The sequence below is a fragment of the Ornithorhynchus anatinus genome, chromosome 9 (genome assembly GCF_004115215.2).
Source record: "Ornithorhynchus anatinus isolate Pmale09 chromosome 9, mOrnAna1.pri.v4, whole genome shotgun sequence".
NCBI classification, from domain to species: domain Eukaryota; kingdom Metazoa; phylum Chordata; class Mammalia; order Monotremata; family Ornithorhynchidae; genus Ornithorhynchus; species Ornithorhynchus anatinus.
In genome coordinates this window covers 37,606,624-37,623,225 of record NC_041736.1, presented here as the reverse complement: position 1 = coordinate 37,623,225, position 16,602 = coordinate 37,606,624, and the positions used below count along the sequence as shown (strand labels likewise).

General features: G+C 49.1%; 1 protein-coding gene and 1 long non-coding RNA gene across 2 annotated transcripts in view; one reads left to right on the top strand and one right to left on the bottom strand.

Annotated features, from left to right (window-relative positions):
* Nucleotides 1–4,088, top strand: part of CDC5L (cell division cycle 5 like) — a 37,674-nt gene extending 33,586 nt beyond the window's left edge. The window contains exons 15-16 of the mRNA XM_001511039.5: nt 3,146–3,358; nt 3,710–4,088. Of these exons, the coding sequence (XP_001511089.1) occupies nt 3,146–3,358; nt 3,710–3,814 (318 nt within the window). The 3' untranslated portion in view covers nt 3,815–4,088. The remainder of the gene's footprint in view (nt 1–3,145; nt 3,359–3,709) is intronic.
* Nucleotides 4,089–4,212: 124 nt separating this feature from the next.
* LOC114814228 lies at nt 4,213–8,566 on the bottom strand. The gene is made up of 5 exons (XR_003761983.1): nt 8,527–8,566; nt 5,554–5,623; nt 5,031–5,104; nt 4,668–4,751; nt 4,213–4,372 (listed from the first exon to the last, which is right to left on the bottom strand). It is a non-coding gene; the product is annotated as an uncharacterized LOC114814228 (long non-coding RNA).
* Between the last annotated feature and the right edge of the window lie 8,036 nt (nt 8,567–16,602).

The following is a 16,602-nucleotide window of genomic DNA, read 5'->3' as shown; positions in this document are numbered from 1 at the left end:
CAAATTTGCCCATGGCAACGCTGGGCCCCCACCCGAGTACGATAAAGGAGACTAGTTCAAAAAGCTGAAACAGGATGCAAATATAGAAATTTAGGCGAGGAGTATCTGTATTTGGATCTTCCAGGCAGGACGTGGAAGAGCCGTGGTAATGTATCAAGTAGATTCGGGGAAGATGAGAATGATAGCGTAGGTGAGTGCGGTATTTTGAGGTGCTCACTACTGGGGGATTCGAAAGTAGCGTAGAGTAGACCTCCTGGAAGAACTTCTTGAGGCGGGGGAAATGTCAACACTGTAAAACGTTTGAGAGATTGCTCCATATAAAGCTGTGGGGAAGAGAAAGGAAAGTTTAGAGAGACGAATGTAAAATTAAATTTGTAATATGTACATAAGAAAATTAAGCCCCAAGGCAAATAAGAACCGAGGCGGTTTCGGTGAGTACAGTTGCCCAGAGTTTTGAAGGTGTATCTTTAAGCTCTCACTGCAGTTCCTAAACTATGTAGTGGAAGGTGCACGTGAGTTACTTTCTGAAACTCCAGGGTGCTTTGAAACGATAAGAGGGAAATGCTTGATTTGTATTTTTGTTTCAAGGTAGGGGAGAGGAGGAGGAATCGGGCCCTCCACTGCTGGTGAAAGAGCAGCTCTTTTGGCAGTAGCCTTCCTTCGGAGCTGCTTGATGTAAAGTCGCCTTTATCCCCATCCTGCTTTTTATAAGGACGCCGTCGGCTGGGGAGAGACCAGCTCCTCGAACGCACACCCGGTTTGGCGGGGAGGCGGTGGATATTTCACCATCCCCAGTGTCATAAAGGACAGATGTATCTTTTTCAGTTCACTTTGATATTCAGTAAAAACTTGTCCTACAAGATCTCTTTTTAACAGACACTTCCCCTATGCCCACTTGGCGTAAATCTCAGTGTGAAATTTGATACAAATTCGAAGTCCCGAACAAAGAAACTCCCAGATAACAAATTGCCCCCATCCGCTTTTGTTTGGAAGAGTGATTACTAATTCATCACCTTTGAAATGTGAGCTCTAGAAGGTTTTAGAGAAAGAAAAAGGTTATCAACTCTTTTCAATCCAAAGAGCACCGTAAGCGGAAAAAGAAAGGATGAAGTAGATGGGCCGAGGGGGAGAATGGCTCTGCTTTACCCATTTAGCTCTGAGATCACACAGTGTTCCTTGTCAAGCAGGCCATGTAATGGTTGAAGGAGATGTTTGCACTATTTTGTACTCTTTTGATTAAGCACTTGATTACTAAAAGAAAATACACCGTACTGGTGGCTCACTGTTCTCCGATTGAGCTGGTAACGGTTGAAATTCAGCACTGCCAGGTTGTCTTGCCAGCTATAACGAAGCCTTTATTCCTGCCTCTCTGTGCCTGCTAATGCACCTTTAGCAGGGGGAAGCCAAATTCTGGGCTGGTGAACTTTTACCCCATATTTAATTTGGCATCTGTTGTGTGCTAGGCTCTCTGAGAGAACGCTCCTTGACATTTTCCACGAAAATAGCCTAAAACAACAAGCAAATCCATATGTCCATAAAACAAATACATAAAAATGTAATACGCCACACCTAGCCGGGGATATGGATGGATATCTGATAGTGAGGCAAATACGTAAGTTTTTTCTTTTTTCCCCCCCAATAGCAGTTTTTTTTCAACTGTGTAACTTGGATACCAGTGGGCGCAAGGGGAGGCCAGATGTTGGCTACCCGTGAACACTTTCCAAACGGCCTGAACTGTGGTTCATATCCAGAGCTAGCAGGTTCTCGGCCTCAAGTAAAGGAAGAGAGGTACATAAATACCCGTTTAAGCCTGTGCAAGACCTGAAAAAATACGCCACGCCTTTCAAGCCACTTGACCGTCGTAACTATTTCCCGACTTTTAGGAAAACAGACGTCACCTCCAGCGATAGCCTAGGAATAAGGCCCTCCGTGTTCCCTGGGGGTGCAGGAACCAGGTGGAATTCCTGGCCCCTTCCTTCTCGGTGCCTTGTTCTTCTTACCCTAGGTCTTCTGCTGTCCAGTAAGTTTGCAAAGGGCTGCTTTGGGGGAGCCACTGTTTGCATTTTGAATTGCAGTTTTAACTGATGAAGCGGCATCGCCTAATGGAAAGAGCTCGGGTCTGGGAGTCAGAGGACCTGGGGTCTAATCTCGGTTCCGCGGCCTGTCTGCCCTGTGACCTTAGGCAAGTCAGTTCACTTCGCGGGCCGTTATTCCATCGGTAAAAGGGGGACTGAGGCTGCGAGCCCCACATGGGACCTGGAGTGTGTCCCACCTGATTATCTTGTGTGTCTACCCCCCAGTGCTAGGTACAGAGCCTACCATACAGTAAGTGCTTAACAAACACCATTTAAAAAAAACCAAACAGTTCAGCCGTGAGCATTGCATCATTTGAGATGGGTGGAGTAATGTGAAGGTGCAGAAAGGCCCAGAGGTGCCCTCAGCTAGCGTTACCCAGAGGTGAGGTCCAGTGGTACAGGAAAGTGGTGTAATTAGGTGACATTTCCTTCCCCGGAACACCTTTAAAATAATTAGATCTACGGATCTGTCGTACCTAAGCCTTCTGTGTCTGATTCCATTTTGGCCAAACGGGATTTCAGCGGCACCAGTAAATCGTCACCCACAACCTTTGGAGTTTTTCACCGTGACCATATCTTTAAATTACATTATAGATTTTTAAACCACTCAAGTTATATTAATGCCTGTGTCCCCCTCTAGACTGTAAACTCGTTGTGGGTAGGGGACGTGTCTGCTAATTCTGTTGTATCGCCCTCTCCCGAGGGCTTAGTATAGTGCTCAGCACACAGTAAGCGCTCAAATATAATAATAATAGTAATGATGGTGATGGTCTCTGTTGGGCACTTACTATGGGCCGGGCACCGTTCTAGGCGCTGAGTCAGATACTGGGTAAGCGGGTTGTCTCACAGTCTTAATCCCCATTTTACAGATGAGGTAACTGAGGCACAGAGAAGTTAAGCGACTTGCCGAAAGTCACAGAGCCGATAAGTGGCGGAGCCAGGATTAGAACCCACGACCTCCTCCCACTAAGCCACGCCGCTTCTCTCAATATAACTGAACGGGCTGGGGGCCATGGGTCCGAACCGCACTTTTATGAAGAGGTGCGGCGATAATGTATTGCTCTTCCTAGATCAACCGAGGCCACATGACAACGGAAGCAAAAAGGGCAGCCAAGATGGAGAAGAAAATGAAAATTCTGCTGGGTGGTTATCAGTCTCGAGCAATGGGACTCATGAAGCAGTTGAATGACTTGTGGGATCAAATAGAACAAGCTCACTTGGAACTGCGAACATTCGAGGAGCTCAAGAAACATGAAGACTCTGCTATTCCAAGGAGGCTGGAGGTAACTTGCCCTGTAGAGATCTGAGGGGGAAAAGGAAACAGGCACGTGGGGCAGGACAATCCTATTTAGTTTTAAAAGCTCGCTTCCCCAATCCTGCTCTTAAATTACATGTTGAAGAGGGTGCCGGGGGTGAGTTGGGGGGGGGGGAGGGGGCGGGGGCGTGTTCTATGTGACTACATGGGCCAGAGAGAATGTTGTCTCAGGAGTGAAGCAAAATTTTTGAGCCAAAGTCAGAATAAGCCAAGAGCCCATTGCAAGGCTGCTGCCTGCCCGTCTCAGGTAAAGCAGACATTTAAGACTTTTGGAATGTAAAAACAACTAAACACTGTCAATGTTTTCTCTCTTACCAAGTGTCTAAAGGAAGATGTGCAGCGGCAACAGGAAAGAGAAAAGGAGCTCCAGCAAAGGTTCGCGGACTTTATGCTGGATAAAGAGACTTTTCAATCGAAATTTTGAAGCACGAGACTCCTCTTTTCGGTACATCATTCTTCCAGTGCATGGAAATCGCCGTACACCTGAAAACGAAAACAAACAAAAAAACCCAATTAAGCATTGTAAGTAAACTATTGGTTGCTCTGTATTTTGTTTCAGTGAATTGTCAACGTCTGACATTCTGGTTGTAAAAAGGCCTGCGTCCAGTTTTTTTTTTTTTTTTCCTTGATTTAAAATGTGAGGAACCATTCTGAGATCTACATCAATAAAATGAGTTGAATTCCATATTCTTTACGAAGATGTCCGTTCAGAGTGTTTTTAATCTGTGATGACTCACGATTCTTGCCTCTCAAATAAATACGGAACGTGCAAGTGTTTGAGTGATATCTTCCGAACTTGATCGTGGAGGGTGTTTGGAGCCCCCAGTAGTACCTACAGATTATATTTTCCAAAAAGAGTAAGAAGTGTGAGGAAAGTCTTTAACCAAAATAGAGCATATAACTCAAACTCACCTACATTTTTGGTCTTCTTCCTGTAACGAAACTGTTCGGCATGCATTAAAGCTACTTTCGAGTCCAGGACCTGCAGGTTTAAAGGGTGTGTGGAAGACCGTTGCTACGGCCCCTCGGACCCAAATCAGTCCATCGATGGTATTTATTGAGCGCTTATGAAGTGCAGAGCACTGTCCTAAGCGCTCGAGAGTACGATACAGCAGAATTAGCAGACACACTCCCTGACCATATGTCATCTCTCTCACTCGCATACCAAATTCTTAGAAAATTAACCAATCTTAATCAAGGTTCCCGTTTCCCCTTACTATCAAAACACCTTCTAAGGTGGCACGTAGGATTAATTCTGCTTCTCGGTCATAACTTACCTTTTCTGTTTTCTGAAGGGTGATCGGCTGTTGGTTTATTGTCGGACAAAAACGTCATCACTGAGCAATACCCCTGTCTTGACTCTGTTGAGAGAGAGAGGTGAGGTTACACGTGAGGAGTGAGCGAGTTATCCAGGAGTGCGGTATCGGCTCAGGCACAATCATAATAATAATAACGTTATTCATTAAGCACTTAGCGTGTCGAGCGCTGGGATAGGTATAGGTTAATCAGGTTGGACTCAACCCCTGTCCCGCAGTGGGGGATGAAGTCTAAGGTGTCTAGGCTTTCCTCTTCCCCACCTCCAGGCAAGAAGAGAGGAAGTCCCATAGATCTTCTGGGGTTTTCCTGAAGCCGCCTCTTACCTCTCCTCCGAAGGGCCCATCTCAGGAGGTGAAAAGAAGTGAACTCAAAGCCACGGGAGACCGAACCGCTTCCTCTGAAAGAAAGACGGGGCGTGGAGAAAACCTGCCGCAGTTCCTTTATTCCTTTGCCTCCTTCGTTGCCTTAACTTTTATAATAATAATGTTAATAATAATAATGTTGGTATTTGTTAAGCGCTTACTATGCGCCAAGCACTGTTCTAAGCGCTGGGGTAGATACAAGGTAATCAGGTTGTCCCACGTAGGGCTCACATACCTTGGGGACTTGGGGCAGATCATTAGCGGCTTAGCGGGGGGGGGGGGGGGGGGGGGTCTGTGACTACTGCATAGAGAAAAGCCTGTCTCTGCCATTGAGGGGCTTATATTTTCAAATATAAAAAAAAAATGCCTAAATATGCAAAATTACAGCTACTGAATGTTTATGAAAAAAACTCCCGTTTCGCCTATTGATAGCACATGCAATCTCCTCACTTTCTCCAAATTCCCGACGATAAGCTCCACTCACCATCCGATCGCTAGCTCTGTGTTCGCCAAACACCTTTTTCATCGCATCTGGTATTTCTCCAACGGTGCATCTGAAATGTTAGTATTTGTTAAGCGCTTACTTATGTGCCAAGCACTGTTCTAAGCGCTGGGGTAGAGACAAGGTAATGAAGTTGTCCCCCATGGAGCTCGAAGTTTTCATCCCTATTTCCAGATGAGGTAACTGAGGCCCAGAGAAGTGAAATGACTTGCCCAAGGTCACACAGCTGACGGCTCTACCTGCTGTACGACTTTGAGCAAGTCACTTACTTTCTCTCTGCCTCAGTTTCCTCTTCTGCAAAATGGGGATTCAATACGTGTTGTTCCTCCTCAGACTGTGAGGCCCATGTGGGACCTGACTATCTTCTATCTGCAGCAGCACTTGGTAGATAATAAGCGTTTAACAAATACATTTTAACTGTTTCACGGTTAACATAATACAGTTATTATTAACCCTCACCTCAAAAACCAAGATTGGACATCGTCAAGTTTTAGACTGACACAGTAGTCCACAATACACAACCGAGCAAGGTGAATTTACCGTTGCCGTGGGGATAAAGAAGCTCATGAAGTCGAGGGTTCATTTAACCATCAGCATCCTTTGCAAAGGTCAGGCAGACGGCAACCACACCGAAGCTCTTTGTGAATCCAAAGAATAAAAGCCAAAATAAAACCCCACCAAGTTTTGAAATTTGGTTGTCAAATAAAACCTGAGGCACCAAATTATACAAGACACCCTCCCGTGTATATTATGAAGCAGCGTGGCCTAGTGGATAGAGCACGGGCCCGGAAGTGACAAGGACCTGGGTTCTAATCCTGACGCCACTTATCTGCTGTGTGACCTCGGGCAAGTTACTCAACTTCCGTGCCTCGGTTACTTTGTCTTTAAAATGGGGATTAAGACTGTGAGCCCCATGTGGGACAGGGACTGTGTCCGACCCGATTTGCTCACATCCACCCCCGCGACTAGTAGAGTGCCTGGCGCTTAGTGAGTGCTTTCCGAACAGCGCGATTATTATTATAATCTCTTAAAATGCAAATCCCGACCCTGATTATAAAGTGGGCCTCACAAAGGGGACAGAGGCAGGATCTCCCAATGATTCATTCATTCATTCATTCATTCAAGGGAATCTGTTGAGCACTTACTGTTGTGCCGGGCACCGAACGAAGCGCTTGGGAGAGTTAGAGAAGCAGCGTGGCCCAGTGGAAAGGGCCCGGGCTCGGGGGACAGAGGTCATGGGTTCGAATCCCGGCTCTGCCACTCGTCGGCTGAGTGATCTTGGGCAAGTCACTTCTCTGTGCCTCAGTTACCTCTTCTGTAAAAGGGGGGATGAACTGTGAGCCTCACATGGGACAACCTGATTCCCCTGTGTCTCCCCCAGCGCTTAGAACGGTGCTCGGCACATAGTGGGCGCTTAACAGATACCATCGTTATTATTATTATTACAATACAACCCTAAATAGTGACATTCCCTGCCCACAACAAGCTTACAGTCTAGGGGGCGGGGAGATGGACATCGAGACAAATCCTGATCCCCGAGACTGTTGTAGGAGCTCTTGGCCAAGGCCTTTCCCTCCCGGGCCCGGCTACCACTGGGGCTTGGGAAATATTAAAGCCATTTTAAAACCTGCCTCCTCTAGTCCGGGGCCAAGGGAGGAAAGGGTGGGGAGGGAATTGATTTCCCTGCGGTGACTGAACGGAAGGTTGGGCGGGGCTCACAGCAATCGTCGGTATTTACGGAGCACTGTACTAAGCACTTCGTGGCTCAGTGGAAAGAGCACGGGCTTCGGAGTCAGGGCTCATGAGTTCGAATCCCAGCTCTGCCACTTGTCGGCCGTGTGACCGTGGGCGAGTCACTTCACTTCTCCGTGCCTCAGTTCCCTCGTCTGTAAAATGGGGATTAAGACCGGGGGCCCCACGTGGGACAACCCGATTCCCCTGTGTCTACCCCAGCGCTTAGAACGGTGCTCGGCACATAGTGAGCGCTTAACAGATACCGACATTATTAAGCACTTGGAAGAGTGCAATACAACAGAGCTGGTAGACAGTCCCTACCCACAAGGAGCTTACTGCCGTGCGACACTGGGCAAGCCGCTTAACTTCTCCGTGCCTCAGTTCCCTCATCGGTAAAAGTGGGCGTTAGGACTGTGAGCCCCACGCGGGACAACCTGATCACCTTGTATCTCCCCCGGCGCTTAGTACAGTGCGTCGCTCATAGAAGGCGCTTAAATGCCATCATTATTATTATTACAGTGCTTGGCGCAGAGTAAGTGCTTAACAAATACCATAATTGCTATTACATATATTGGATTATTCTGGCAACCCCTGTATGACCTATGTCCGCTTAGTGTTGCTTAGTGTGACCTCTGAGGGACTGGGGTGTGCCTGTACTTAGCGTTTAGTACTTGGAAAATTTCCGAAATTAATCTTATAAAGCACCTGTACATGCCAACTGAAATATTAAATATAGTAATATTATTGTAGTATTAATATCTTTTTTAAAAAATCACCAAGTTCAACTATATAATGATGCCAATTTCCCCCGTTCAATCCCCATTCCCGGTGCCCCACTGGGATTGTGTCTGTATCCAGCGCTTAGTGCGGGGCTCGGCACAGAGCAGGCGCTGAACAAATACCATCATCATCGTCAGACTCTAGACTGTAAATTCGTGGTGGGCAAGGAACGTATCTCCCTACCGACTCTGTAGTACTGCACTCTCCCAGGCGCTCAGTACAGTGCTCTGTACCCAGTAAGCGCTCAATAAATACCAGTTTCCCCAGGTGCGTACGGGACACCTACCTGTATTTTCTGATGCAGTCTTGCCGGAGGGCCCCGAATTCTAGCCGGGCTCCAAATTCGCCAGGGCCTTTGAAACCGCCTCCCGCGACCAGACCGTCCCCCATTTCACCGTCAACAACTCACTCATCGATTGTTCAATCTTAACGAATTCGTACCTGGGCCCTAATGCCGGCTCCGCCGCCCGTCAGCCGCGTGATCTCGGGCAAGTCGCTTAACATCTCTGGGTCTCGGTTTCCGCATCTGTAAAATGGGGATTAAGACCGTGAGCCCGACAAGGGACGGGGACTATCTTGTATCTACCCCCGGCGCTTACTACGGCAGCTGGCACGTATCAGATGCTTAAAGAGTGCTTGGCACGTAGTAAGCGCTTAACAAATACCATCATCATTATTATTATTAAAACAAACACTACCCTAACCCCACGCCCACCGCTCTGTGTTGGGGGCTTGGATTGGCCCCAGGCAATTCCGGTTCCTTCATCAGCCCGTCGCATTTACTGAGCGCTTACTGTGTGCAGAGCACTGTACTGAGCACTTGGGAGAGTCCAGTGCACTGCTATAACCGACACATTCCCTTCCCACGAGCGGGTACGGTCTAGAGGGAGAGACAGATAGTAACGTAAGTGAATAAATCACAGATATGTACACTCCTTGGAAATGTCAGCGGATTTGTCCATTCCAAGCGCTTAGTACAGTGCCCTGCACATAGTAAGCGCTCAATAAATACTACCGAATGAATCCGTCTCCGGTTGTTTCAGTTCGGGGTGATTTTTGGTCTTTTTTTTGGGGGGGGGCCCGGCCATTCAACCCCTCGGATCCAGATTCTCATGAAAACGGATCCCAAAGGGAACAGAAAGGAGAGAATGCATGACTGTGCTTAAAAGCACACAGCCTGTTTTATTTTCCCCTCCCCGCTTAACTGGGCCCGTTTTCATGGCTGATTTATGCTGCCTACGGAGAGCTCATTCGCCGGTTGATGATGAGCAACACCTGGCCCGCTGACCCAAGACAACTGCCAAGACGGAGCATTAAGAAGTTTTCTTGGCTCGGGGCTTGTAAAAGGAGCGCTCCGTGCCAGGCCCGCTCCGCTTCTCGGGAAAAAGTCCCCTTCAAGTCGAAGTCAAAGGTTCCCCATCTATCCGATCAAACGGGACCAGCCCGATTAGATCACTCGATGTTTACCGGTTGCAACCGCGTCTCTGATGGGTTTGCGTTACTTCCAGATCCTCGCGGGAAACTCGAGCACGTCCCGGGATCATTTATGTACGTCGACGGCATTTATGAGTTGCGAGGCGGGGAAGGGGAGAGGATTTTTTTTTTTTTTTTATTGCCCCAGTTCATAAATCAGGAGCCTTGCCAACTTTCTGCTGCAGGTGAGGGTCACTGGGGAATGGCCAAAACGCATTCCCCTTCGAAAACACGTGGGCTCGTTTCTGTCTCGTCGCCGGGCCGATAACGTCACCTACGACATCTCCCGTCTGACCGTGACGGATGGGCCTGTCGGGCGGGAAGGTCGCGGGGGGTGGGAGAGGAGAGGGATCAAGGAAGAACAACCCCCCCCTCCGATTCTCAGCTCGGCCGCCTCCGGCCTCCAGAGACCCCGGGGCCGTCCGCGGCATTCGGATCACGACAGCTTTCACCCCCCCCACGCGTTCGTCGGCCCGGGCTGAGTTTTCCCAACTGGGGTAGCCCGGTTGGCCCAGTTACACCAGCAGCCTGAGGGGGTGGGGATTAAGCCGGCGATCTGCCCGCCACCTGCATTCTTCTAGCAATGAATCTTATTTACCGAGTGCTTACCCTGCGAGGAGCACCGTACTTGGGAGAATACGATCGGACGGAAGATGCGTCTTCCGCCCACAATGGGTTTATGGAGTCGGTCGTATTTACTGAGCGCTCACTGTGTGCCGAGCGCTGTACGGAGCGCTTGGGAGAGTACGACACGGCAGACGCATCGTCTTACGACGGCGAGCTTGCGGTCTCGGAGAGGTTAGCGGTCTAGAGGTAGCACCGTAAGCTCCTTGCGGGCAGGGAATGTGTCTACCAGCTCTGTGGTAGTCTCCCAAGTGCTCAGTACAGTGCTCTGCCCACGGTAAGCGTTCAATAAATACCAATATTCGACTGATATCTTCCAGGAAGCTTTCCCTGACCAGCCCCACATCTCCCCACCCCACTTTGTCCCACACCTCGATTCTATTTACTGCTATTGGTTTTGGCCGTCCGTCTCCCCCGATGAGACCGTGAGCCCGTCGGTGGGCAGGGACCGTCTCTATCTGTTGCCGATCTGTCCATTCCAAGCGCTTAGTACAGCGCTCTGCACATAGTAAGCGCTCGATAAATACTACTGAATGAATGAATGAATGCCTCCTAGGCGCTTCTATACTCACCCTATCCCTACAGCACTTATATACATATCCTTATAATCTGCTGCTTTCCTAAGTGTCTCCCCCAGTAGATTTTACACTCCTTGAGAGCGAGGATCGCGTCTGCCTACTCTGTTGTACCCTCCCAAGTAATGATACGAATACTAACTGTGGTATGTGTTAAACGCTTACTGGGTGCCAGGCACCGTACTGAACGCTGGGGTGGATGCAAACACATCGGGTTGGATACAGTCCCGGTCCCACATGGGGCTCCCCGCCTCAATCCCCATTTTACAGGTGAGCTTGACCGAGGCCCAGAGAAGCCAAGTGACTTGTCCGAGGTCTCACGGCAGACAAGCGGCAGAGCCAGGATTAGTGCTCTACGCCCGTGCATCACCTCCTAAACATTTAGCTACTCATCCCACCTTCTCCTCCCCACAGCCCGGAAGGCCAGATCTTTAAATTGGGTTGCTTCCCTGACCCGTAATTTGTGTTCCTATCCGCTTGCACTCCTCAACCCCCATCTCCTTGTCAGGACTTCATGTTCCCTGAGGGCGGGAATCGTCCCTTTTCCCTTGTTTTAATGAGACGTCCTTCCCCTCGACTCTATTTATCGCCATCGTTCTCGTCCGTCCGTCTCCCCCCGATTGGACCGTGAGCCCGTCAGTGGGCGGGGACCGTCTCTGCCGGTTGCCCATTTGTCCGTTCCAAGCGCTTAGTACAGTGCTCTGCACATAGTAAGCGCTCAATAAATACTATTGAATGAATTGAACGCATGCCTGCTAAATCTACTGTGCATTCGCAAACACCTAGTTCAGTGCCCTGCACAGAGTACGCACTCAGTAAATAGTAAATATCTACTGAGTCCGTCTAAACACGCATATATGCTTAAATATATCTGCATACACGTACCTATACGTAACCACCCCGCCACCATCGGGATGCCTAGAACAGCCCGTGGCCCGGCGCAGGGCAATACCCAATCCTAAGCGTCCTGACGGTTGGCGAGGGGAGTTTCCCTTTCATCCGTTCTTCCATTCAATGCGGCGCCAGAGGACCTCCGCCACTTCTGGCTCCAACACGGTGAGAGTGAAAACGGTGGTATCTGTCCCTCCTCTGCCACTTGTCAGCTGTGTGACTGTGGGCAAGTCACTTGACTTCTCTGTGCCTCAGTTACCTCATCTGTAAAATGGGGATTAACTGTGGGCCTCACGAGGGACGACCTGATTACCCTGCATTTACCCCAGCGCTTAGAACAGTGCTCTGCCCATAGTAAGCGCTTAACAAATACCGGCATTATTATCACGACTCACTACGTACACCGACTCTGGGCTAAGCGCTGGGGTAGATTCCGAGAGAATCAGACAGGCACAGTGCCCGTCTCACGTGGGGGATGCGGTCAAAAGACGGCGGGAAATCGGGGCCCGGGGACCTTAAGTGCCCCGCCCAAGGTCACGTAGCGGGAGAAGCCCTTGCAAAACACGAAGATGTAATAATAACGGTAACGATAACCGTGGAGTTTGTGCTTATCATGATAAGCACCGATGGGCTTACGACAAGCACTGTACCAAGCGCGGCGGCAGATACAAGGTAATCGGGTCAGACAGTACAAGGTAATCAGGTCGGACAGAGTCCCTGTGCCACGCGGGGCTCACGGTTTATGCAGGAGAAAGAACAGGTCCCCATTTTACAGATGAGGAAACTGAGGCACAGAGCACTGAAGTGACTCGTCCAAGGTCGCAGAGCAGACAAGAGACGGGAGAAGGGATTAAGAACCCGGGTCCCCCGACTCCCAGGCCCAAACTCTTTCCACTAGGCCAGTTTTTAGAATCCAACTCTTTCTCACGAAAGTATTCTTTACTGACCCTAATAATAGCAAGATTTTGAACTGGGTTGGGGAGATTCTGGCAGTTCGGCACCAGCTCCTGAAATTCTTTCAACATTTTGCCCGCTTAAAAATGATCACAGTACCATTCATTGAGCAGCTCAGCTGATAACTATGCTTTGTGGCTCTCAGTGGACTGGACAGAGTGTGGCCATGCAAGTTTCTCCTCCCGACACAAGACCTCTTTGCCACCGTTAGCGGCATATCCGCCTGCCCAAAGATAAAAGACAGGCCTTGACAAATATCTGGCTGGACTCACCCCAGGAAAATCACCCGCCAGCGACTGATTAGAGCGGGAGCTTTCGACGGTTAGCTTGGTCACGGTGCCCACCTTTGGAGAGATGTCGTCAAACCACGTGGGCTGACCAACTGAAACAGCAGGTGCCGTGTCCCACGCGGTGAGCATGGCACATCCGCTGGGTCGCCAACACAATCTTCGGCCTGCCAAACGAAAGAAGGATGTTTCAGATTCAGCCACGATTATAACGGCGGCAGTGGGTTGATTTTATCAGTGGGTTACAGAGGGACCCGAATGCCATACAGAGCACGGTTTCTGTGTGTGGAGGGGATTTCTGCACTGTAAGCCCGAGGTTGGGCAGGGATTGGCGCTCTTTATGGCCGAATTGTACTTTCCAAGCACTCGGTACAGTGCTCTGCACACAGTGAGCGCTCAATAAACACTATCGAATTGAATGAATGAATTTCTGGACTAACGATTTACGTGTTTTAAGCTCACATAGACAATATCGACTTTGGTCAGACCCCCTCTCTATCTTCAGAGCCCTAGTAAAATCCCATCTCCTTCCCTGACTACCCTCTCAATTCCCCATCCTATTTACCCTCCCTCCTACATCTTCTAAGCACTCGGATCCGAATAATAATCATATTTGTCAAGCGCGTGCCTCGCGTCAATCACCGTTTTAAGCACTAAGGTAGATGCAAGGTAATCAGGTTGGACACAGTCCCTGTCCCCCAGTAGGGCTCACGACTTTAATCCCCATTTTACAGATGGGGTAACTGGGGCACAGAGAAGTTAAGCGGCTTGCCCCCGGCCACACAACGGACAAGTGGCAGAGTCGTGGGCAGGAATGTATCTGTCTGTTGTTATACTGTACTCTCTCAAGCGCATAGTACAGTGTTTCACACACGGTGAGCGCTCAGCAAATATGATCGAATGAGTCGGGATCAGAACCCAGATCATACGTCCCCCAGGCCCGTGCTCTTTCCGGTAGACCCACCCCCAACAGCACTTCTACACATATTCTTACGGTCTTCTGGTCTCCTCTCTGTAATTTATATTAATGTCTCTCTCCCCTACTACTTGAGGGTAGAGATTGTGAATTATTATCATTACGTCGGTATTTGTTAAGCGCTCACTATGTGCAGGGCACTGTTCTAAGCGCTGGGATAGACACAGGGTCATCAGGTGGTCCCACGTGAGGCTCACGGTCTTAATCCCCATTTTACAGATGAGGGAACTGAGGCACAGAGAAGTTAAATAACTTGCCCGCAGTCACACAGCGGACAAGTGGCCGAGCCTACTAACTCTACTGTACCGAACTCTCCCAAGTGCTCAGTACACGGCTTTGAACACGATAAGCACTCAATAAATAACATTTTTTAACGGTATTTGTTAGGCACTTACTAAATGCCAGGCACTAAGCACTGGGGTAGATACAAGCTAATCAGGTTGGACACAGTTCCCGGCCCGCTTGGAGCTCACAATCTTAAATCTCCATTTTACAGATGAGGTCGCTGGGGCACAGAGAAGTCAAGTGCTTTGCCCAAGGTCACCACTGAGGCCAACTCTATTTTATTGTACTCTCCCAAGGACTTATGAGGGTGCTTTGCCCACAGCAAGGAATCAATAAATACCACTGATTGATTGAAGCAACTCTACTGTATTGTATTCTTCCAAGTGCTTACTCACACAGCAAGTGCTCCATAAATACTATTGGTCGACTGATACTAATTCTATTGCTCAAAGATTACATATGGGATAGTCTAAGCAAACAATTTTGTATTTTGCAGAAATTCTATCTTAACCCTAAATGATTTTCAACACCAATCCCGCAAGCCCAACTCTGTCCTGCTTAGGGTTTTTTTTTTTTTCCTTTTTTAAATGCAACACCAGTCCCGCAAGCCCGACTCTGTCCTGCTTAGGGGTTTTTTTTTTTTTTCCTTTTTTAAATGCAAATTCTCCATGCTAAACAGTCACCAGAGTCCAACTCCATCAGGACCCAAAGTGGGGAAGATGAGTTAAAGCTAGAGATATTCATTCAATCATATTATTTGAGCGCTTTCTGTATGCGAAGCACCGTACTAAGAGCTTGGGAGAGTGCAATCAATGCAACAGACACATTCCCTCCCCACAGTGAGCTCAAGTCTAGAAATAAAGAACTCACTGCGTGGAAGACTACTGAGCAACTTCCAAGCAGGTTGTTAAAAGAGCAAAGGGAGCCTCTTTAGCTGGAAAACTTGAGAAACACGGCCCACACCTAGTCATCGCGATTTCAGTGGAAGCAAAACCGGAGGCAGGAGCGTTACCAGATGACCCGTGGAGGTTTTCTCCACATCTAGTGAAAGAGCAATCACGTTCCGGCAAACGGCCCCAAGGATAAACCCATGAAGCCACGTGGGCATCCGAGTGAGATTTGGGCACCGGCTTTGGGATCAGAGGATGCCCAGATCTGTCTCGAATTAGCCTCGTTCCTGATCACGAGAAGCAGGGTGGCCTAGTGGACAGAGCTCGGGAATCAGAAGGGGCTGGGTTCTAATCCTAGCTCCGCTGCTTTTCACCTGTGAGACCTGGGGCGAGTCACTTCACTTCTCAGGCCCTCCATCCGTAAAATGGGGATGAAGACTTCGAGTCCCACGTGGGACGTGGACTGTGTTCAACCTGATTAGCCTGTATCTACCCCAGCGCTTTAATACAGCGCCTGCCCCAGAGTCAGCGCTTAACAGATGCCGTAAAGAAAAAAACGGAACGGTGAATAAGCCACCGTCGTGCACCTGGAGAGGACACGGGTCTCTAGCAGAGAGGCGAGGGCCGACTGTGCCGGATGCTTAATGCAGCTGAGATTTCTTCAGGAAGAGGCCGTTCTTCGGATGCCGGGATTTTGTCCGCAGTTGCCAGATGTGACTTTTCAAAGAGGAGTTTCCAACAGACCCCGTAGGCGGAAGCCTTATACAGAAGGTACCTTAAAATGAAGGCAAAGTTTGTTTCCAAATCTGGTTGCTCCCTTCCTCCCAGGGAAAGTTTGGTGATTAATATTCCGCTCACCGCTGAGCTTTTCCTGCCCCAAACCTAGCCTCCCAGCCCTTCGCTTCGATCACTCATTATATTAACAATTTGTCCGTTATTTGGAACCGGCGGAAAAAAGCCTTCTCATAACACGCCCCGGAGCTCGTGGGGCATATGTGATAACTTAGGCAAACCAACATGATACTTATTTAATTTCCCCGCGTAGCCGACTCCAAAGAGTCTTTTAAAAGCAATTTTCTGAAACATTTAGGTAGGCCATTTGCTGCCCCGTAAGCATTTTTCCGCCGGAGGGGTTTGTGATTATGACCTGGAATGGGAAAGCCCCGCTATTAGAAATAATATTTGGTCCTGGAAAACGTGGGGAAAAATTTGGTCGGGCTGGGGCGGGTGGGGGCAGAGGAGGGGGGTGCTAGTATGCACCGTTCTTCCCCGCTGTGAGCTAGAGGGCTGTGAAATTCATTTGGCATCTGGGTGGAGAGGCAGGGGGAGAAGAAAAAGACGACAAAAATAGCAGGGCTCCGCCAGAAAAGACGGTGGGTTTTCTGGCAAGAACACCTTGGTGGCCGGAGGTCCGGCCCTCCAGATTTCCATCTTCTGATCTTATGTAGAAGGTTGACTTTCAGGGTGGTCACCTGGAGCGAGGGAATCCCAAAGTTGTGGCCTAATGGAAAGTGGACAGAGCCCGGGTCTGGGAGTCAGAAGGAGTTGGGTTCTAGGTCCGA